The following is a 19,052-nucleotide window of genomic DNA, read 5'->3' on the forward strand; positions in this document are numbered from 1 at the left end:
TCTTCATGTATGTAAATTAATAAAGCTTATTTCCAATATATATTTTCTGTGTTTTCATTTGCTGAAGCAGGGTTCAAAGGGTGTTTTTAGGATCTTGCCAACATCAGTCCTATGTACCCATAAATTATTGGAGCCATTTAATGGATAATAAAAACTGGTTGAGGCTACTGATGAATGCTTCAAAAGGAATCTGATACACACAGATTTTATTGTCATATTGAATTCAACTGAGGTCTTTCTTGAAACTGTACTCTTGATAGACTGAAGACAGAGTAATGGAGTTAATTCTTTATGCCAAAGATACGCGGATCTGTTGTACAAAGGCTTCATTCTCTGTTGATCATCAGTAACTTGAGGTCTTTCTGTAGATTCTGAATGGCAGTGCTTACAGCTTCATATTGCAAAGCACTGGCAGCATATTTGCAGTATTTCTGAGCTCTCACAAAGTCCTCAGGGGTGAGGTGGGTATCTCCTTAGGAAACTGTACTGAAAGTGCAGGATCAATGGCTGGACTACTCTATAGAGTAGGTTGCTTAGTATTCCTTGTTACACCCATGCTATGGGCACTTTTGCTGGTGTGTAGGCTAGGGCATGTGCACCCAGAGGAATCTGTATTCAACTATAGCTGTCTGATGGCATGCTGCCTGGGTCAACTGCTGAAGATGATGATGGCTGAGGTGTGTTGAGTGGGCAGAGATGCTACTACAGCATCTTCATTTTCTTCACCATCAATATCTTCCTCAATTGCAATAGAGCCTGCTTGAGGAGTCTCCTCATTCTTTAAGCAATTATGGATATATGTTGCCTTCCACCTTGCATACTTTCTGTGTTTCACATTTTCATCAGTGTTATGTTAAACACGGTTATGACATCTATTAAAAGACTTGCAGTATAGAAGAACTTGATCATGATTTTTGTGAAATAGCCCAGCACAATGTTCACTGTCTGCATATATAAACATTTTCCAAGAATAATTCCCCGAATGAGCAGAACCAACTGCTCCTTGGGTAATAGCTTCATTATCACCCCCACTGTTTCTTTTTGTTGTTGTGAAGAACCTGAGCCTGGATCAAGGCACAGCTATTTTAGACTAGGCCTCCATCTTGTAATTCAGGACTGACCAGACCCTGAACCCTAAGGCAAAAACTCCTGAAAGAAGAAAAATAAACTCCCCTGATAAACTCCCCTAGCAACAGCCATTCAGCAGATAGCAGGGAAATACCTGCTATCCAGGTGTCTTTTCAGGCAGTTAAGGTGATTGATAACATTCCAAATCCCTGCAGTTTGGCACATACACCCTAGCAGCTCAGGCCCTATGCTTTAGCCAATCATTTTAAAAAGCATCAACCCCAAAGCCATCCAACCACCTTTACTAGTCTATTCCCAACACTGGATTTACTAATCAATTTTAAGAGATGTTCTTTACATTCTCACAGAATGAGATGATTTGCTGAATGGTGCTATAATGTATAGAATGTCTCTGAAAACCCTGTATAAACCCTACAAAGGAAATGGGATGGATCCTCATCAGAAGAACACTGTGATGATTGGAGGAGTGGACCCTAGCTTGAGCTAGAACAATAAACCTCTTTGCTTTTGCATCATTGAAGTCTCTCATTGGGATAATTGTGTCCCATCCAAGTCTGGTCTAACAGTTGTTATTGTTAAGATTTATTTATTTATTTGAAAGGCAGCTATAGAAAGGCAGAGAGATGGAAGGAGAGTTGGCCTCTGCCATCCTCTAGTTCACTCCCCAAATGGCTGCAATGGCCAGAGCTGTGCTGATCTGAAGCCAGGAGCCAGGAAATTCTTCCAGGTCTCCCACATGTGTGCAGGGGCCCAAGGACTTGGGCCATTTTTCTGCTTCTTTCCCAGGCCAGAGCAGAGAGCTGAGTCAGAAGTGGAGCAGCTGGGACTTGAACTGGAGCACATATGGGATGCCAGCACTGTAGGCCAGGACTTTAACTTGCTGAACAACAGTGCCAGCCCCCCAACTGTTTCTTAAGAGCTTCTAACTGACCCGTTAATTTTGATAAAAATTTATGACACTCAGGAGTTTTATTATCAATATTCATTCTAGTTTGCATGGCATATAAATGACACCCTTGGTGAAATACATAATGATCAACAATGGCTGCCAACACCCACCCCTCAGATCAATTCTTGAGCAACTATTCAGTAATAGGCCACCACAAGGCCCTACTTGTCATGCTCCTGAGCCATCAGGTGATGCTGTATTTTTTTTTTTTTTTTACTTTTTTAAATTTTGACAAGTAGAGTTATAGACAGTGAGAGAGAGACAGAGAGAAAGGTCTTCCTTCTGTTGGTTCATCCCCTAAATGGCTGCTACAGCTGGCACTGTGCCAATCCAAAGCCAGGAGCTAGGTGCTTCCTCCTGCTCTCCCATGCGGGTGCAGGGCCCAAGCACTTGGGCCATCCTTCACTGCCTTCCCGGGCCACAGCAGAAAGCTGGACTGGAAGAGGAGCAACTGGGACAGAACCCAGGGTGCCAGAGCTGCAGGCAGAGGATTAGCCTAGTGAGCCGCGGCACTGTATGTTCTTAAACTGTGGGGAGAGTGGGGGCAGTGGAGCAAGCTCAGCCATCTCCACTCTAGCATATCACCACTTTCTCAAGCCTATACTTTTTTCAAGTACATATTACATTCTTACATTCACAGAAAAAGTTAAAACCAGACTGACTGTTGTAAAAATAATTCAGTGGTTATAGAAGTCTACTCATACAACATTTAAAATTGTTCAATAACATACTCTGTGATTTTAAAAAAAAGATTTATGTATTTGAATTGCAGATTTACAGAGAGAGAGAGAGAGAGAGACATCTCTGCTGGTTCACTCCCCAAATGATCACAATTGCCAAGGCAGGGCTAGATTGAAGCCAGGAGCCAGGAACTTCATCCAGGTCTGCCACATGGGTACAGGGATCCAAGCATGAGAGCCATCCTCCACTGCTTTCTCAGGTTCATTAGCAGAAAGCTGGATCAAAGTGGAGCAGCCAGGATTCAAACCAGTACTCATATGGGATGCCAGTACTGTAGGCAGTAGCTTAACCCACTAAGCCACAGTGCCTGCCCCCAAATGATTTTTGGTTTCTGTACGATAGCCATACTAACTGGGGTGAGGAGAAATCTTATTGTGGTTTCTGTTAGCATTTCCCTGATGGCTAGTGATCCTGAACATTTTTTTCATGTGTCTGTTGGCCATTTGAATTTCTTCCTTAGAAAAATGCTTGTTAAAACTGCCTGTTAATATAACAGGAAAAATGGCTGTTGCCCATTTCTTGAACTGGATTGTTTGTTTTGTTGTTGAATTTGTTGAGCTCATTAGAGATTTTGGATATTTTTACTAATAGTTTGCGAATGTTTGCTTCCATTCTGTCAGTTGCTTCCTTTGTTGCAGTTCAGAAGCTTCTTAGCTTGATATAATCTCCTTTGACTATTTTTCCTTTTATTGCCTGTGCTTCAGGGGGTCTTTTTCCAAAATTTGCCTATGACAATGTCTTGCAGAGTTTCCCTGATATTTTCCCCTAGTAATCTAATGGTATCACATAGATTTAGATATTTGATCTAATTACAGCTAATTTTTGTACAAGTTGCAATGTGGGGATCTCTACACTGTGAAGAACAAATTTTTCCAGCACCATTTTTGAAGAGATTGTCCTTTCTCCAGAATTGCTTTAAATTTGTTTCTCACAAACTAATTGGTTTTAGATGTGTGGATTAATTTTCAGAGGTTCTATTCCTGTTTCATAGGTCTACATGTCTTTTGGAATGCCAATAACAAGCTCTTTTGATTATAACTGCCCTATAGAAGATCTTGAATTCTGGAATTGTGATGCCTCCAGCTATGCTTTTGTTAAGATTGCCTTGCATTTCATACCAATTTTGACATCATCTTTTTCCTAACTCTGAGAAGAATGTTGTTGGTATTTTGATTGAGATCACATTGAATCTGTAAATTGCTTTTGGGGGGCTGGCACTGTGGAATAGTAGGTTGAGCCTCTGTCTGTGGCATTGGCATCACATGGATGCCAGTTTGGGTCCCAGCTGCTCCTCTGATCCAGCTCTCTGCTCATGGCCTGGGAAGGCAGTAGAAGATGTCCCAAGTGCTTGGTCCCCTGTATCCATATGGGAGATGAGGAGGAAGCTTCTAGCTCCTGGGTTCAGATTAGCCCAGCACCAGCCATTACAGCATTTGGAGAATTAACCAATAGTTAGAAGGCATCACTTTCTGTCTCTCCCTCTCTCTATAACTGCCTCTCAAGTAAATGATTATAAAAGTAAAATTAAAAATAATTTCTTTTGGCAGTATGGAAATTTTGATATTAGTTCTTCCAATTTATGACATGGAAGATTTTTATTTTTTGTGTGTTTTCTTCTATTTCTTTAATGTCTTGTAATTTTTCTTGTAAAGATCTTTCACACCCTTGACTAAATTTATTCCAACCATAAAAAATTTTATGGTTATCATGAATGGCACTGATCTGATAAGTTATTTTCCAGCCATAGCATTTTTGTGTGTATAATGGCTATTGATTTTTGTGTGTTGATTTTATATCTTACAACTTTACCAAGCTTTCTTATGAGTTTCAGTAATCTCTTGGTGGAGTCTTTTGGTTTCCCAATATTTAGGATTATATCATCTGCAAACAGATTACTGGACTTTATCCTTTCTAATTTGTTTTCCTTTTTCTTGCATTCTTGCCATGGCTAAAACTGTTAGTAGTGTATTGAACAGCAGTAGTGATGGAGAGAAACTTTGGTTTCAGATCTTAGTGGAAATGCTTCCATGATTTCCCATTCAATATGATGTTGGTTGAAGATTTGTCATATATTGCCTTGATTGTGTTAAGGAGTGTTCCTTCTATTCCCAACTTGCTTAAGGTTTTTATAATGAAAGCTTGTTTTTTATCAAATACTTTCTCTTCATCTGTTGAGATCATCATGTGGTTTTTATTCTTTAGTTTGCTAGTGTCACATATCACATTTATTGATTTGCATATGCTGAACCATCCCTGCATACCAGGAGTACATTCCACTTGGTCCAGGTAAATTATCTTTATGATCTGTTGTTGGATTTTATTAGCTAGTAATTTGTTGAGAATTTTTACATCTGTGCTTATCAGAGATATTGTTCTTTAATTCTCTTTCTCTACTATATCATTTTCTGGTTTAGAAAATAAGGTGACACTGCCCAAATAGAAGGAGTTTGGGAATACTCTTCTCTTTCAATTGTTTTGAATAGCTTAAGAAGAATTGAAATTGATTCTGTTTTAAAAGTCTGGTAGATTAGCAGTGATGCTTTCTGGTCTTGGGCTTTTCTTTGGAGGGTTTTTGTTACTGATTCAATCTCTGTCTTGGTTTTTGGTTTGTTTAGGTTTTCTATATGTCTTCATGACTCAATTTTGTTATCTAGTATGTTTCTTGATTTCTTCTAGGTTTTCTGATTTGTTGATCATTGTATGTGATGCCCACATTCTATATTACAGTGCTAATCTAAGTTTTCAGTGTTCCACTTCCAAACCAGGTTCCTGCTTAATATCTCTGGGAATCATGGGGTAGTGGTTCAAATTCTTCAGTTCTTTTACCTAAGTGCAAGATCTACTACTTATTAGCGGACCTGAGAGCCTGGTCCAGCCATAGCTGTTGCAGACATTTAGAGAGTGAACCAACATATGGAAGACCTCTCTGCCTCTCTCTCCCCACCCACTTTCTGTGTGTTTCTCTGCCCTTTTTAAAATCATTTTTAAAGTTATTTGTTTATTTGAAAGTCATAGTTACAGAGAGAGAGAGAGAGAGAGACATAGAGAGATCTTCCATCATCTGGTTCACTCCCCTGGTGGCTCTAATGGCCAGTGTAGGGCCAGGTTGAAAACAGGAGCTTCTTCTGAGTCACCAATGGGGGTGGCAGGAGCCCAAGTACTTGGGCCATCTTCCACCTTTTATCAGACCATTAGCATAAAGCTAAATCAGAAGTGGAACAAGTGGGACTTGAACTGTTGCCTATATGGGATGCCAGTATAACAGATGGCAGCTTTGCATACTGCTGCAAAACACCAGCTCCCTCTCTGCCTTTCAAATAAACAGATCTTTAAAAAAGAAATGAAAATGTACTTAAGATAGTAAAAGTCATCATGATTGAGCACTGAGGAATCTATTGAAATGATTACATTTTAAAAGATTTATTTATATATTTGAAAGGCAGTGTTAGAGTGAGAAAGGGAGAGACTGATCTTCCTTCTGGTTTGTTCTCCTCCAAAATGGCTGCAATGACTGGGGCTAGACCAGGCTGATCTCATAAGATAGGAGCTTCTTCCAGATATCACATGGGTTCAGGGGCCCAAGCATTTGGGCAATCCTTTGTGGCTTTCCCAGACACATAAGCAGGGAGCTGGATAAGTTTGGAGCATCAATATCTGTGACATCCTCCTTGCAGTACAAGAATATAGAACCCATCTGGCACAATTAACATCCTATTTATGGGCGGGCCAAGTATAACAGCTTCCAACTCTCAAGGTTTGGACTAGATGGGTTCTGAGGAATTGTGTTATAACAGATATAAATCCATAACTCTTGGTTTGAGCTTTTGTTAGCAGATAATGGCTGTGACTACTTTGGGTCTCTGGATTGTCACCAGTGAAGGCATCCAGATTAATAGTAATGAGATCAACAGTCAGCAGAATGGTGTCCAGCTGAACTTAAATGGTTTTTCTTTTTTATTGTTAGAATAGTGACCTCCTGCAGTACCCTGGCATCTGGACATAGATAGTAGACATTGGAAGCCGTCCCCTTTGCCAAATGGGGTATGCCAAGTTTTGGGTCCATCATTTATTAAGGAGGCCTTAGTAGCCATCCTCGCATTTTACTGCTATATATCCATGGCCAAAGTCCTACTAGACATCAAGGTATGTAGAATCACAGGCTCAAGGTGTGTAGGTGACTGTTTTTCCAGTATAGCACACTTAATAGCCATCTAATTTAATTTTACTGGCACATAGCAAGGTTCCAAGAGAGGTTATTTCTTGCGTCACAGCCCTTGAGAAGTAATGGATATCATAGATGATGCAAAGAATTTAGAAGGCGTATGAGCTCCACAAGTGAAGAAATCACTGAGAGCACTAATGATAGTGCCTACATAATTTAATTTGACTGATTTTAGCACTTTTCATTGGAAGGGGGGCCATATAAGCTGGGCTGATTTGTAGCATCCATGACAATTAATTTTTTAAATGAGGCATGCATTGCACCAAAACCCAGGAAGGACTAAAAGGTATTAGCATTGTATGTTCTGCACAAGTGTGTCAAACAGTCTCATTCAGGGAGGAAGTCATCAATGTGATATATTCTGTGCTCCTGATAAAAGGTGGGTAGTTAAACTCTTTGCAAAAATTGTGTTTGATGGCAAAGTCAATGAGATGCTTGTGTATACCCTAGAAGAAGTGTCTTTCCAAAGTGAAGGCAAACTAGACTAAGGGGCTGTTGGAAAAGCCTTGAAAAACACATTTGCCACTTTTGTAATAGTTGACAGGTCATTTTTGTATTAAGAGGCATCAGATATGTTAATATTAGATATTAGATATAAAGTGTGGTAGACATAATCGATGGCATATAGCATTAAGATTTTAGTAATCTACCATGAGATGCCATTTACTTTTTTCCAGATCCAACAGGAACAATTGGGCTGCCAAGTGGGAACGAGCTGGAATAATCACCTTTTTGTTAATTAAGTCTAATGTAATAAATTTTAATGCATGAAGACATTGAGTTTCCTTTTATTATGTCATCTTAATTATTCTAGTTTGGGACCTGTGGAGTGTTATTTTCCCTAGTTAAGTTGTAGCTTAAAATTTTTATTTTAATAATTGCTGTGTTAGGCCTTCTCTCCCACCTGTGGGATTTTCTGAGTACATCTGACTATTGGAAAGTTAGGTGATACTATAGTTAAAATGAGATGTACCAAATAAATTATTTTTTCTTCTGATACATATTTTGGAACTTTTCTAAAATGGTATTGAGTACCCTGTTTAAATTTAGTGGGATCCCCTGGGTAAGACTGTTATTTGAGCCACATTACTGACTACACCTATGAAACTCTGTGAATAAATGCATCTAGAACCTGGAAAAGTTGATGTCTTATGCTGATTCTTATATCAATGTCTCTATCTTTTTTAATTAAATAATTTAAAAATAAATTTTAGATGTCTAAAAGGATGAATTTATATATTTTTCAGAAATTTACACCTATATAAACTATAATTTATACATTTTACATTTTCCTTCTTTAGGTTTTTAATAAGATTTATTAGGGCTGGCTCTGTGGTGTGGGCAGAGGCCCACATACTTGGGCCATCTTTTGCTGCTATTTTCCCAGGTTCAATAGCAGGGAGCTGGATCAGGAGTGGAGAGATTGGGACACAAACAGGCACAAATATGGAATGCCATTCTCATCTAGTAAAACTTGATCAGAGAACACTGATTGTTTCTAGTAGTGATATTTCTATTAGTGATAGTAGCTCAAGCTTGACCTCAAATTTAGTCCTTGTCAGATCCTGAATTAGTTTCACTCTGTGATCATCACTCTTTTTTTCTTAGGGACTATATTTTTCATTATTGATTCAGTAAAATCAAGTATTAGAGATCCTATTTCTAAGTGCTTAAAATTATAAATGCTGGTCATTACTCAGAAGGTGTATATAGGGGTTGGACCCATGGCTCACTTGGTTAATCCTGCACCTACAGTGCCAGCATCCCATATCAGCACTGGGTTCTAATCCTAGTTGCCCCTCTTCCAGTCCAGTTCTCTGCTGTAGCCCAGGAGGGTGGTGGAGGATGGCCAAGTGCTTGGTCCCCTGCACCTGCATGGGAGACCACGAAGAAGCACCTGGCTCCTGGCTTTGGATTAGCACAGTGCTGGACATAGTGGCCATTTGGAGAGTGAACCAACAGAAGAAATATCTTTCTCTCTGTTCTCTCTCTCACTATAACTCTACCTGTCAAATAAAAAAAAAAGGTATTTAAAAACCAGTGAGAGGAAATGAGTTATAAAAGATCAATCAACAACAGTTGAGTGTTGCATGCTGCCTTCCCACTTTCTTCTCAGGAATCCCTGCAGAATTCACAACCGTAATTCTAAAATCAGCAACTCCTGCTGTCAGAAGTGTGTGCCTACCACTATAGGGAGCAATAATTTTTAGTAAGGACAAGGCAATCCACTATTTCATTATACTATTCTTGTTTGATGCCTACAACTTCATTTTCTGTTTACATTGTATGATGCTGGGAACTAAGCAATAATTTTCTTCTGGGTCTGAGATGAAGCTAAATAAGATAGAAGTTCAAAACTGAGGTCCCTCAATTTGTAGAATGAAGTCACTGAAAGGCAATTACCAGATCAATGATGGTATAGGCATTTGAATAGCACAATTAATACACTATCTGTAGAAAAAATGACCAATAGCTGTGGGCCAACAGTCAATGGCCCATGAGACCATCACACAAACCCTCAAGAGTTTGACTATAATTTCATGCCAACTCTCATTTAGACAAGAAGAGAAGTAAAAGCAGGAGCTCCATGACACCCTAATATTTTTCTCCTGCCTAATTTGTGGCAGCAACCACTACTTAAGTGCAGGTGTTTTTTGTTTTTTTTTTTTTAAATATAGCTTTGTTAAAAATATACAGATAATTGGCCGACGCCGTGGCTCAATAGGCTAATCCTCCACCTTGGGGCACTGGCACACCGGGTTCTAGCCCTGGTTGGGACACCGGATTCTGTCCTGGTTGCCCCTCTTCCAGGCCAGCTCTCTGCTGTGGCCCAGGAGTGCAGTGGAGGGTGGCCCAAGTGCTTGGGCCCTGCACCCCATGGGAGACCAGGATAAGCACCTGGCTCCTGCCTTCGGATCAGCGCGGTGCACCGGCCGCAGCGGCCATTGGAGGGTGAACCAATGGCAAAGGAAGACCTTTCTCTCTCTCTCTCTCTCTCTCTCTCTCTCTCACTGTCCACTCTGCCTGTCAAAAAAAAAAAAAGAAAGAAAATATACAGATAACTGGATGTGATGGGTAGATGAATTTCAGGATGTTTTGGGTAAAGAATTACTAGATAGTGCATTTTTAAACATTCACAAAGATTTTACAAGGCATTCATGCTGTTTTCCAACAATATTAATCCACCAAATTATTACTATTTTACTGTGAAATATGATCCATTGATGGTCCACAAATTGTTTTACTAGGTAAGATCAAGCATCATTTTAAAGGATTAAAAATGATTTATTCAGGGATATTATTTTCTTCTTTAAATGCTAAAGTTAAAAAGAGTCCTTGGAGGGTTTTTTCTAAAAACCTGTAGAAGTATTTGAGGGTTTTAGAAACCACAATTTAATTATGAGAATTGAAAAAAAAATACTATATTTAATGACAATTTCCAAAAATTCTTTCCACATTTTAATTTCTCCACTTATAGTATGTTTCTTTCAAATGTATTTGCCAAGCCAGGAATTAATGAGGAATTGGAATATTATGTGAGCACTTCATGTGGTTGCACATGTTTTTAGGTATGCCCACTGTATCCTAAGAGGTTGATTTTCCAGCAGTTTTCTTCCTAATGGAGGTGTGCACTGTTTTACAGGGAAGGTAGCTTCATCTGCCCATGCTGTCAACAGGGAAAGATGATGGAAAGTCTCCTTTGTTGTCCTTCTCAGCATATGCCATTGCAATCACTCCCACCATCTTTAGAGAATTTCTGGTCCTGAAGCTGTCCCCATATTGCTCAAGAACTGTGTGATTGGTTTCTATGTCTGTGAATGTTAGTGTGGGGGTAAAAGGAACTTTGTAGAGAAGGACCGGTTCCGGTCTCTTGGTGGCATAGGTGCAGTTGTAGATCGGAGACATTATAATTTCTCATTCAGGTACACCCTCATAGACCTTGGCTGGTTCAAGAAAGGATACCAGTGGTAGATCCTCAGTTCCAAAGCCATAGAAGGGATGAATAATGTTGGATTTTCAAGCATTTTTTTTTTTTGTCAGATGATGAGGGACTAGCGCTGTGGCTCAGCAGGTTAATGCCCTGGCCTGAAGTGCCAGCATCCCATATGGGCACCAGTTCTAATCCCGGCTGCTCCTCTTCTGATCCAGCTCTCTGCTATGGCCTGGGATAGCAGTAGAAGATAGCCCAAGTCTTTGGGCCCCTGCACCCACATGGGAGACCCAGAAGAAGCTCCTGGCTCTTGGCTTCAGATTGGCACAGCTCCTTTGCGGCCATCTAGGAAGTGAACCCGTGGATGAAAGACCTCTCTCTCTCTGTCTCTACCTCTTTCTGTAACTCTGCCTGTCAAATAAATAAAAATAAATCTTTTTTTAAAAAAAGATGATGTGTCTGATAGAAGTCCAGTAGATCTCTAGGTATACAGAAAGGGGTTCTAAAATTTCTGTAGACAACTGGTCTCATACAAGATGGCCATGGGCTGGAGATGGGTGTTCAGACCATTTGAGCTGAATTGTATATGAGCTGAATGTAGGTTGCACCTCTGTCACTGTTTACTCATCTCTAAGATGAGCGTAGCAGCAATACTAATGAAATATCCTTACTGTGAGATGTGTGCAGGCTGACTTACACTGTGTTGCAATTGCATTTATGGGGTTTCTGGTGTATCTTCTTTAAATGAAGTTTCTGGTATCCTACATTGTATAGCCTGTCCAGTGCTACTCATTTGAGGTTACTGAACTTATACAATACCTAGTTTCTGGGAACATGGAAGTTTGGGTACTGGGGGACAGTCCCATTTCCTTTGGAAGTTAGTAATTGTTATGGTATTTGAAGAAGGGAGCTCCACACATAGAAATCTTTTCTAACAGAATACAACTTAATGCTCTCTGAGACAACACCTCAAGGCTCAGAGCAGAGACAAGAGTCATTGAAATGTAAAGATCCTAGTTGCATGGTCCAAGCAGTTATGGATCATACTGACCAGAGTGAGCAAGATATACTTGATATTACCTTACCTCATCCATTATTTTCAAGACTTGGTGGTAATAGAAGTTCTGGACCAGCATTCAAAAGAGAGGCATGAATGGATTAGAAGACAGTGGTCTTAAGGATGTAGCCTGGGGTGGAGGGATAACCTCTCATATCTGAGAGTCACCATCTGCACGGCTTCCTACCACATGCGCATTACTTCATTCCACTACCAGGATCTCTAGAAATGGAGGTCTGTGAAACCTAGTCTGTCATATACTTGGTACCTGGGCTATGCTGCTGCCCCCTGTATTCTAATAGTCCTTCCTGGTAGCTCAAAGAAGTTTTGCTAGGATCTCTGTAAAAAAATGAAACAAATTGTATTTCAGGAGAAAAGTGGTTTGAGTAATGTCACATGATTTGTAAATACCCGGCACCCTAACTTCTGTCTAATGTTCTCTATCTTGCCACACTTAATTAAAAAACATTTATTTTTCAGATCCATTTCAGAAATTATCACCAGTTCAAATAATACTGCTTTAGAAAACTTCCCTGAGCATGTCTTCCCTTTTGCTCCTAATGCTGTTTGGAGTGTGACTTCAAAAAGCATATCATGAGGCCAGTGCTGTGGCACAGTGGGTTAATGCCCTGGCCTGAAGCACCCACATCCCATATGGGCATGGGTTCAAGACTTGGCTGCTCCATTTCTGATCCAGCTATGGCCTGGGAAAGCAGTAGAAGATGGCTCAAGTCCTTGGGTCCCTGCACCCATGTAGGAGACCCAGAAGAAGCTCCTGGCTTCAGATTGGTGCAGCTCCAGCCATTGCAGCCATTTGTAGAGTGAGCCATTGGATGGAAGACCTCTCTCTCTCTCTCTCTCTCTCTCTCTCTCTCTCTCCTCTCTTTGTGTAACTTTGACTTTCAAATAAATAAATAAATCTTTTAAAAAAAACCAAAAAGCATATCATAAAATTTTTCCCCCTTTCAGTAATTTATTCTTGAACAATATACAGTATACATGCAGCTACAGGAAATTACTGTGAACCTTTATCCTGCTTTCTGAAATAGTAAAATTATATTAAATCAGATTCATGTGATAATAAGCTTCTTAAAATACAAACCAAAAGAACACAATGACCATATATAAGCTGAAATGTGAAGAACAACCTTATGGTCTCCAGATAATTTATTTGTGTGAATCTCAGGACTTTTTTTTTTTTTTTTTTTTAGTATCAGCAGCTTTTCTAAGGTCTAATTGATAGGCAAAATTGTGTTTATAGGAGCTTTTTTCTAAGTTTTTTAAAAATTTATTTGAAAGTATTGTATATAGAGGAGAGACCCAGAGAGATCTTCCTTCTGCTTGTTCACATCACAGATGGCCGCATTAAGCAGGGCTGGGACAGAATGAGGCCAGGAACCAAGATCTTCTTCTGGGTCTCCCACATTGGTAGCATTTGCCCAAGTACTTGGATCATCTTCCATTGCTTTTCTCAGGCCAACAGCAGGAAGCTGGATCAAAAGCAGAACAGCCAGAACATGAACCAGTGCCCACATGGGGTGCTTGCATTGCAGATGGCAGGTTTTCTTGCTATGTGACAATGCTGGGCCTGTTTTATGGGAACTTCTAAATGAAATTTTGAAGTTGTATGCATTGTAGTTTGCATGTAATTCAACTTTCTGCCATACTTACTTGTATGTATCAGCATTTGATGTAGGACAAATCAGAAAACACAATGGCTTAGCAAATAGCCATTTGATTTGCAGTTCTGACTCTGTGTTATGGGCTTCACTCAGCTGGACAATTCCTATGATTAGTCTGAGAGCAGAAATGAGAGTTTCATCATTTGGGGAACTGATTGAGACTTCACTTAAGTGTCTTGGGTTTGTGGTGAATCTTGGCTACACACCATCTCTTCAACAGGAAGGTTTTTCAGAAGATAACTGTCAGAAAAAGAAAACCTGAGAAGGCAAATACTTTACAAATTGTCTATTTCTGGGGCTGGTGCTGTGGCATAGCAGGTAAAGCCACCACCTGCAGTGCCAGCATCCCATATGGGTGCCAGTTTGAGACTCGGTTGCTCCACTTCTGATCTAGCTCTTTACTACAGCCTGGGAAAGCAGTAGAAGATGGCCCAAGTCCTTGGGCCCCTGCCCCCATGTGGAAGACCTGGAAGAAGCTCCTGGCTCCTATCTTCGGATCTACACAGCTCCAGACATTGCAGCCATCTGGGGAGTGAACCTGCGGTTCAAAGACCTCTCTTTCTCCCTCTCTCTCTCTCTGATTCTCCTTCTCTCTCTGTGTAACTCTTTCAAATAAATAAATCTTTTAACAAATTGTCTATTTCTATCATATTTATTGGTATCTCATGGGGGTAAATCAAGTGAAATGGTGAAATTCAGGGTCTTTTTTTAAAGATTTATTTGAAAGAGTTACAGAGAGAGGGAGAGGCAGAGAGAGAGAGAGGGGTCTTCCATCCACTGGTTCACTCCCCAGTTGGCTGCAATGGCCAGAGTTGGCCAATCCAAAGACAGGAGCCAGGAGCTTCTTCTGGGTCTCCCACATAAGTTCAGGGCTCCAAGGACTTGGGACATCTTCTATTGCTTTCCCAGGCCATAGCAGAAAGCTGGATCAGAAGTGGAGTAGCTGGGAATCAAACAAGTGCCCATATGGGATGCCAGTGCTGCAGGCAGCAGCTTTACCTGCTAGGCCACAGTGCCAGCCCCAATCCAGGGTTTTGTGAAGGGATGAAGTACAGGGAAAGGTGCTATTTGGAATCACTACTGGTAAAGTGCACTGCATTAGATACACATTATGTGTATTTGTTAATTTTCTTTAGTATAAACTTAATAACAACGTAATGTTTATCTCTTTGATAACTTCATTTATTTGAACACTCAAAGTTTCTTTTTACTTTTACATTATTATTTTACAAAATTTGTAGATAATGCTTTTGTTAAACCAGTGATAACTTCTGTTTAATCTCTGCCACTTAATATAGGTGGGTGCATTTTCCTATATATTTCAACTTTTACAGGTTTATTCCTCCACAGTGAAGCTGATGTTTTCTTGGTTAATGTGTTTATTATTCTTTATTCATTCTATCATATTCTTTTTTTCCCCACTGTTCAGTTCAGAAGGAAACCAGAGGTTTTGTTTTTGTTTTTGTTTTTGTTTTAAGATTTCATTTATTTACTTGAAAGAGTTGCAGAGAGAGAGAAAAAGTCCTCCATCTGCTGGCTCACCCTCCAAATTATTGCAAAGGCTGGAGCTGAGCTGATCCAAAGCCAAGACCCAACAGCTGCTGGGTCTCCTATGCAGATGCAGTGGCCCAAGGACTTGGACCATGTTCCACTGCTTTCTTAGGACATAGCAGAGAGCTAAATTGTATGTTGAGCAGGGAGATTGTATTGCAGACATCCCCAGGTTCTCTTTTTGGGCAAATAATTGCATTGCTTTCACTTTAATTATGTATAATGTTCTTTCAAATGTTTATCATTTGAATGTTTTGGGCAAGTAATTCTATTGCTTTCACTTTAATTATGTATAATGTTATTTCAATTGTTTATCAGTAGAAAAATCATAGACAAGGGCAAAAGCTAATTTGTATTCTTTGTCTTACTCGTATTTTCTCTCTTACTTAAAAATATTTATTAGCTTGATAAAGAAGTTGATGGACTGAGATAGAGAGCTTTGACACATTAATTCACTTCCTAGATAACCATACCATACAGAGTTGGAGTAGAACTGAAGCCAGGATTGAGGAATGGAATCTAGGCCTCCTTCATTGGTGACATCACCACTGCTTCCCCAGGTCTGCATTATCTGGGAGCTAAGAACTGAAGCTGGCATTGGAAATCAAACATAGGCACTCTGAGGTGGCATCATAAACACTAAGCTAAATGTCTGCCCTGTCTTTTAATGTATTTTTTCTCTGACATATTGGAATTGATATGCATGGTGTTTTCCTGGAAATTCTTTTCTGTTCATTCCCATTGTAGTTTCACTGAGAGTTTTTTGCCTTTTTTTCTCAATGCTTTTACAAACTTCTCCTTAACATTACCCATTCAAGAGTCAATATTACCCCTCTTCTAGCCTGCTGTGCAATTCCCCTTGACAGATGTGGCCTTTGTGATTTGAACCTCCTGTTTCCCTCCAGCTTGGGCATTTTTCACAGCCTATAGATCATGGGTTTGACTCTATTGAATACTTCTGTGTGGTTTTCTAAACACTCAACAAGTCTAATGTGAAACCATATCCTTCCTTTTTCCTTCATATCCATACACAACTGTCAGTGTTTTGTGACAGAGTTAATAGTTGACTGGAAGTGTAATGTTACAGGTGATGATAGCATTTGAAGACCTGGCTGTGTACTTTAGCTGGGAGGAATGGCAGAAAATGAACAATGCTCAGAAAACCCTGTACAGAGATGTGATGCTGGAGACCTACAGCAGCCTCTTCTCCTTGGGTGAGTGATAACATTTTCTTGCTATTTGACAAACAAGGGAACACTTTATAATGTTTAATATTGCACAGATATAGAATTTGAGTCCATGAATAATCTGCCTATCTACCATCTAACAAAAGATTCAAATTGGAACATTTGTTGCTTAGCTCTTGGACCAAGCTGTAGTCCTTTAAATAACCCAAGTAGTGATTTCACAAAGTCTTACATTGTTTTCATTAATAGGGCACTGCATTACCAAACCTGACTTAATCTTCAAGTTGGAGCAAGGAGCAGAGCCATGGATGGTGGAAGAATGCCTGAATCAGAGCCTTCCAGGTCAGTCTACACATAAGACACAGGAAGGCCAAGGCAGAAAGTATGCAGATGTTGACTGGTGTTCTTTCCATGAATTTTTCTCAAGCCTTATTCCTGATGACAGCTGGTTTTGTGCATCAGACACAGGCATTCTAGAGTATTTAGAGGTACCAGTATCTTTCTAACTTTTGTTCTTAGTGAAGATGTTCTTTGATTTAAAAAAATCCAGTCATTTTCTGATGTTACTAAGGCTTTTATCTAGGTTTGATACATTCCCCAAATTCTAACTTGTCCTTCTCTACACTTTCATACCTTTTCTTTGATGCACTTCTTAGTTCCTTCAGTGCTTGTTAACTAGGTAATATACAGAAAGGTTTTTTTAAGATTAGTGTTTCTTTCTGTTTATTTTTAAATATTTATTTATTTATTTGAAAGTCAGAGAGAGAGAAGGAGAGGCAGAGAAAGGCAGAGAGAGACAGAGAGGTCTTCCATCCACTGGTTCACTTCCCAATTGGCTGTCATGGCTGGAGCTGCACTAATCCAAAGTCAGGAGCCAGGAGCTTCTTCCAGGTCTCCCACATGGGTACAGGAATCCAAGGACTTGGGCCATCTTTTACTGCTTTCCCAGGCCATAGCAGAGTGCTGCATCAGAAGAGGAGCAGCTAGGACTTGAACTGGTGCCCATAAGTGATGGCAGCACCGCAAGTGGTGGCTTTAGCTGCTGTGCCACAATGCTGGCCCCCAGAAACTTATTTCTAGCTCATTGCTCAGAGTTCCCACTCATGATTTTGCCAAGGCATAGTACTTACTCAGGACTGAATCAATAAATGTGAACTTTCTCTTTCTTAGTCTCTTTCTTTTTTTTTTTCCTCTATGCCTCTCAAATAAGAAATTATGGTTTGTTGGAAACATTTGAGGAGTGAGCTATAGCTGGCAAACCTATTTCAGTCTCTCTGACTCTCAAGTAAGTAAATAAATAAACGTTAAAAGATGGTCATGTGACCGGGGCTGTGGTGCAGTGGGTTAACACCCTGGCCTGAAGCATTGAAATCCCATATGGGCACCAGTTCGAGACCCAGTTGCTCCACTTCCAATCCAGCTCTCAGCTATGGCCTGGGGAAGCAGTAGAAGATGGTCCAAGTCCTTGGGCCCCTGCACCCGAGGGAGTCCCAGAAGAAGCTCCTGGCTCCTGGCTTCAGATCAGCACAGTTCTGGCCATTGTGGCCAATTGGGGAGTGAACCATTGGATGGAAGACCTTACTCTCTCTTTGCCTCTCCTCTCTCTGTGTAACTCTTTCAAATAAATAAATAAATCTTTAAAAAAAAAAAAAGACCAAAAGATGGTCATGAGTAAGCCTCTGTGCTGTGACGTTAGAAATTATGAAGCTTGGCCGGCGCCACGGCTCACTAGGCTATTCCTCCGCCTTGCGGTGCTGGCATACCGGGTTCTAGTCCCGGTCAGGGCACCGGATTCTGTCCCAGTTGCCCCTCTTCCAGGCCAGCTCTCTGCTGTGGCCAGGGAGTGTAGTGGAGGATGGCCCAAGTGCTTGGGCCCTGCACCCCATGGGAGACCAGGAGAAGCACCTGGCTCCTGCCATCGGATCAGCGCGGTGCGCCGGCCGCAGCGCACCAACCACGGCGGCCATTGGAGGGTGAACCAACGGCAAAGAAAGACCTTTCTCTCTGTGTCTCTCACTGTCCACTCTGCCTGTCAAAAAAAAAAAGAAAGAAAGAAATTATGAAGCTAGGAAAGACACTGTAGTGCAGTGTGTTAAAGCTCCAGCCTGCAGCACTAGCATTGCATATGGGTGCCAGTTCAAGTCCCAGCTGATCCTCTTCTAATCCAGCTCTCTGCTAATGCACCTGAGAAAGGAGCAGAGGTTGGTCCAAGTCCTTGGCCCCCTGTACCCATGTGGAAGACAAGAAAGAAACTCCTGGCTCCTAACTTTATCTTGGTCCAGCATTGGTCATTGTGTCCATGTGGGGAGTGAACCAGCAGATGGAAGACTGCTCTCTGTCTCTATCTCTCTCTATAATTCTAGCTTTCAAATAAATAAAGTAAATCTTTGAAAAAAAGAAATCATAAACTAAGCATGAACTTGTGTAAAACATAAAAATAAATGATCCTAGACTCACCAAAAAAGTAATGAGATTTTGAGACCCAAGGTCAAGTAGCCTTGTGGGTTTATGTTGAGTGGCTCAGATTTCACTAAGGGTGGAGTTTGAAGTATGATTTCTCTCTTATTTTTCAGTATCATTGAAAAATAAGCAAACAAAAAGATAAAGCATAGGAAATGAAGCTTTCTATGAAAATAGCAGACA

General features: G+C 40.5%; 1 protein-coding gene and 1 pseudogene across 1 annotated transcript in view; one reads left to right on the plus strand and one right to left on the minus strand.

Moving 5' to 3' along the window:
• The window catches only part of LOC133754858 (zinc finger protein 271-like), a 47,077-nt gene that overhangs the window by 19,728 nt on the left and 8,297 nt on the right, over positions 1 to 19,052 (plus strand). Inside the window, 2 exon segments of the mRNA XM_062185233.1 lie at positions 16,310 to 16,436; positions 16,659 to 16,751. Coding sequence (XP_062041217.1) covers positions 16,313 to 16,436; positions 16,659 to 16,751 — 217 coding nt within the window. The 5' untranslated portion in view covers positions 16,310 to 16,312.
• Positions 327 to 3,661, minus strand: LOC133754757 (vacuolar protein sorting-associated protein VTA1 homolog; annotated as a pseudogene).

The sequence above is a fragment of the Lepus europaeus genome, unplaced genomic scaffold (genome assembly GCF_033115175.1).
Source record: "Lepus europaeus isolate LE1 unplaced genomic scaffold, mLepTim1.pri SCAFFOLD_29, whole genome shotgun sequence".
NCBI lineage: Eukaryota > Metazoa > Chordata > Mammalia > Lagomorpha > Leporidae > Lepus > Lepus europaeus.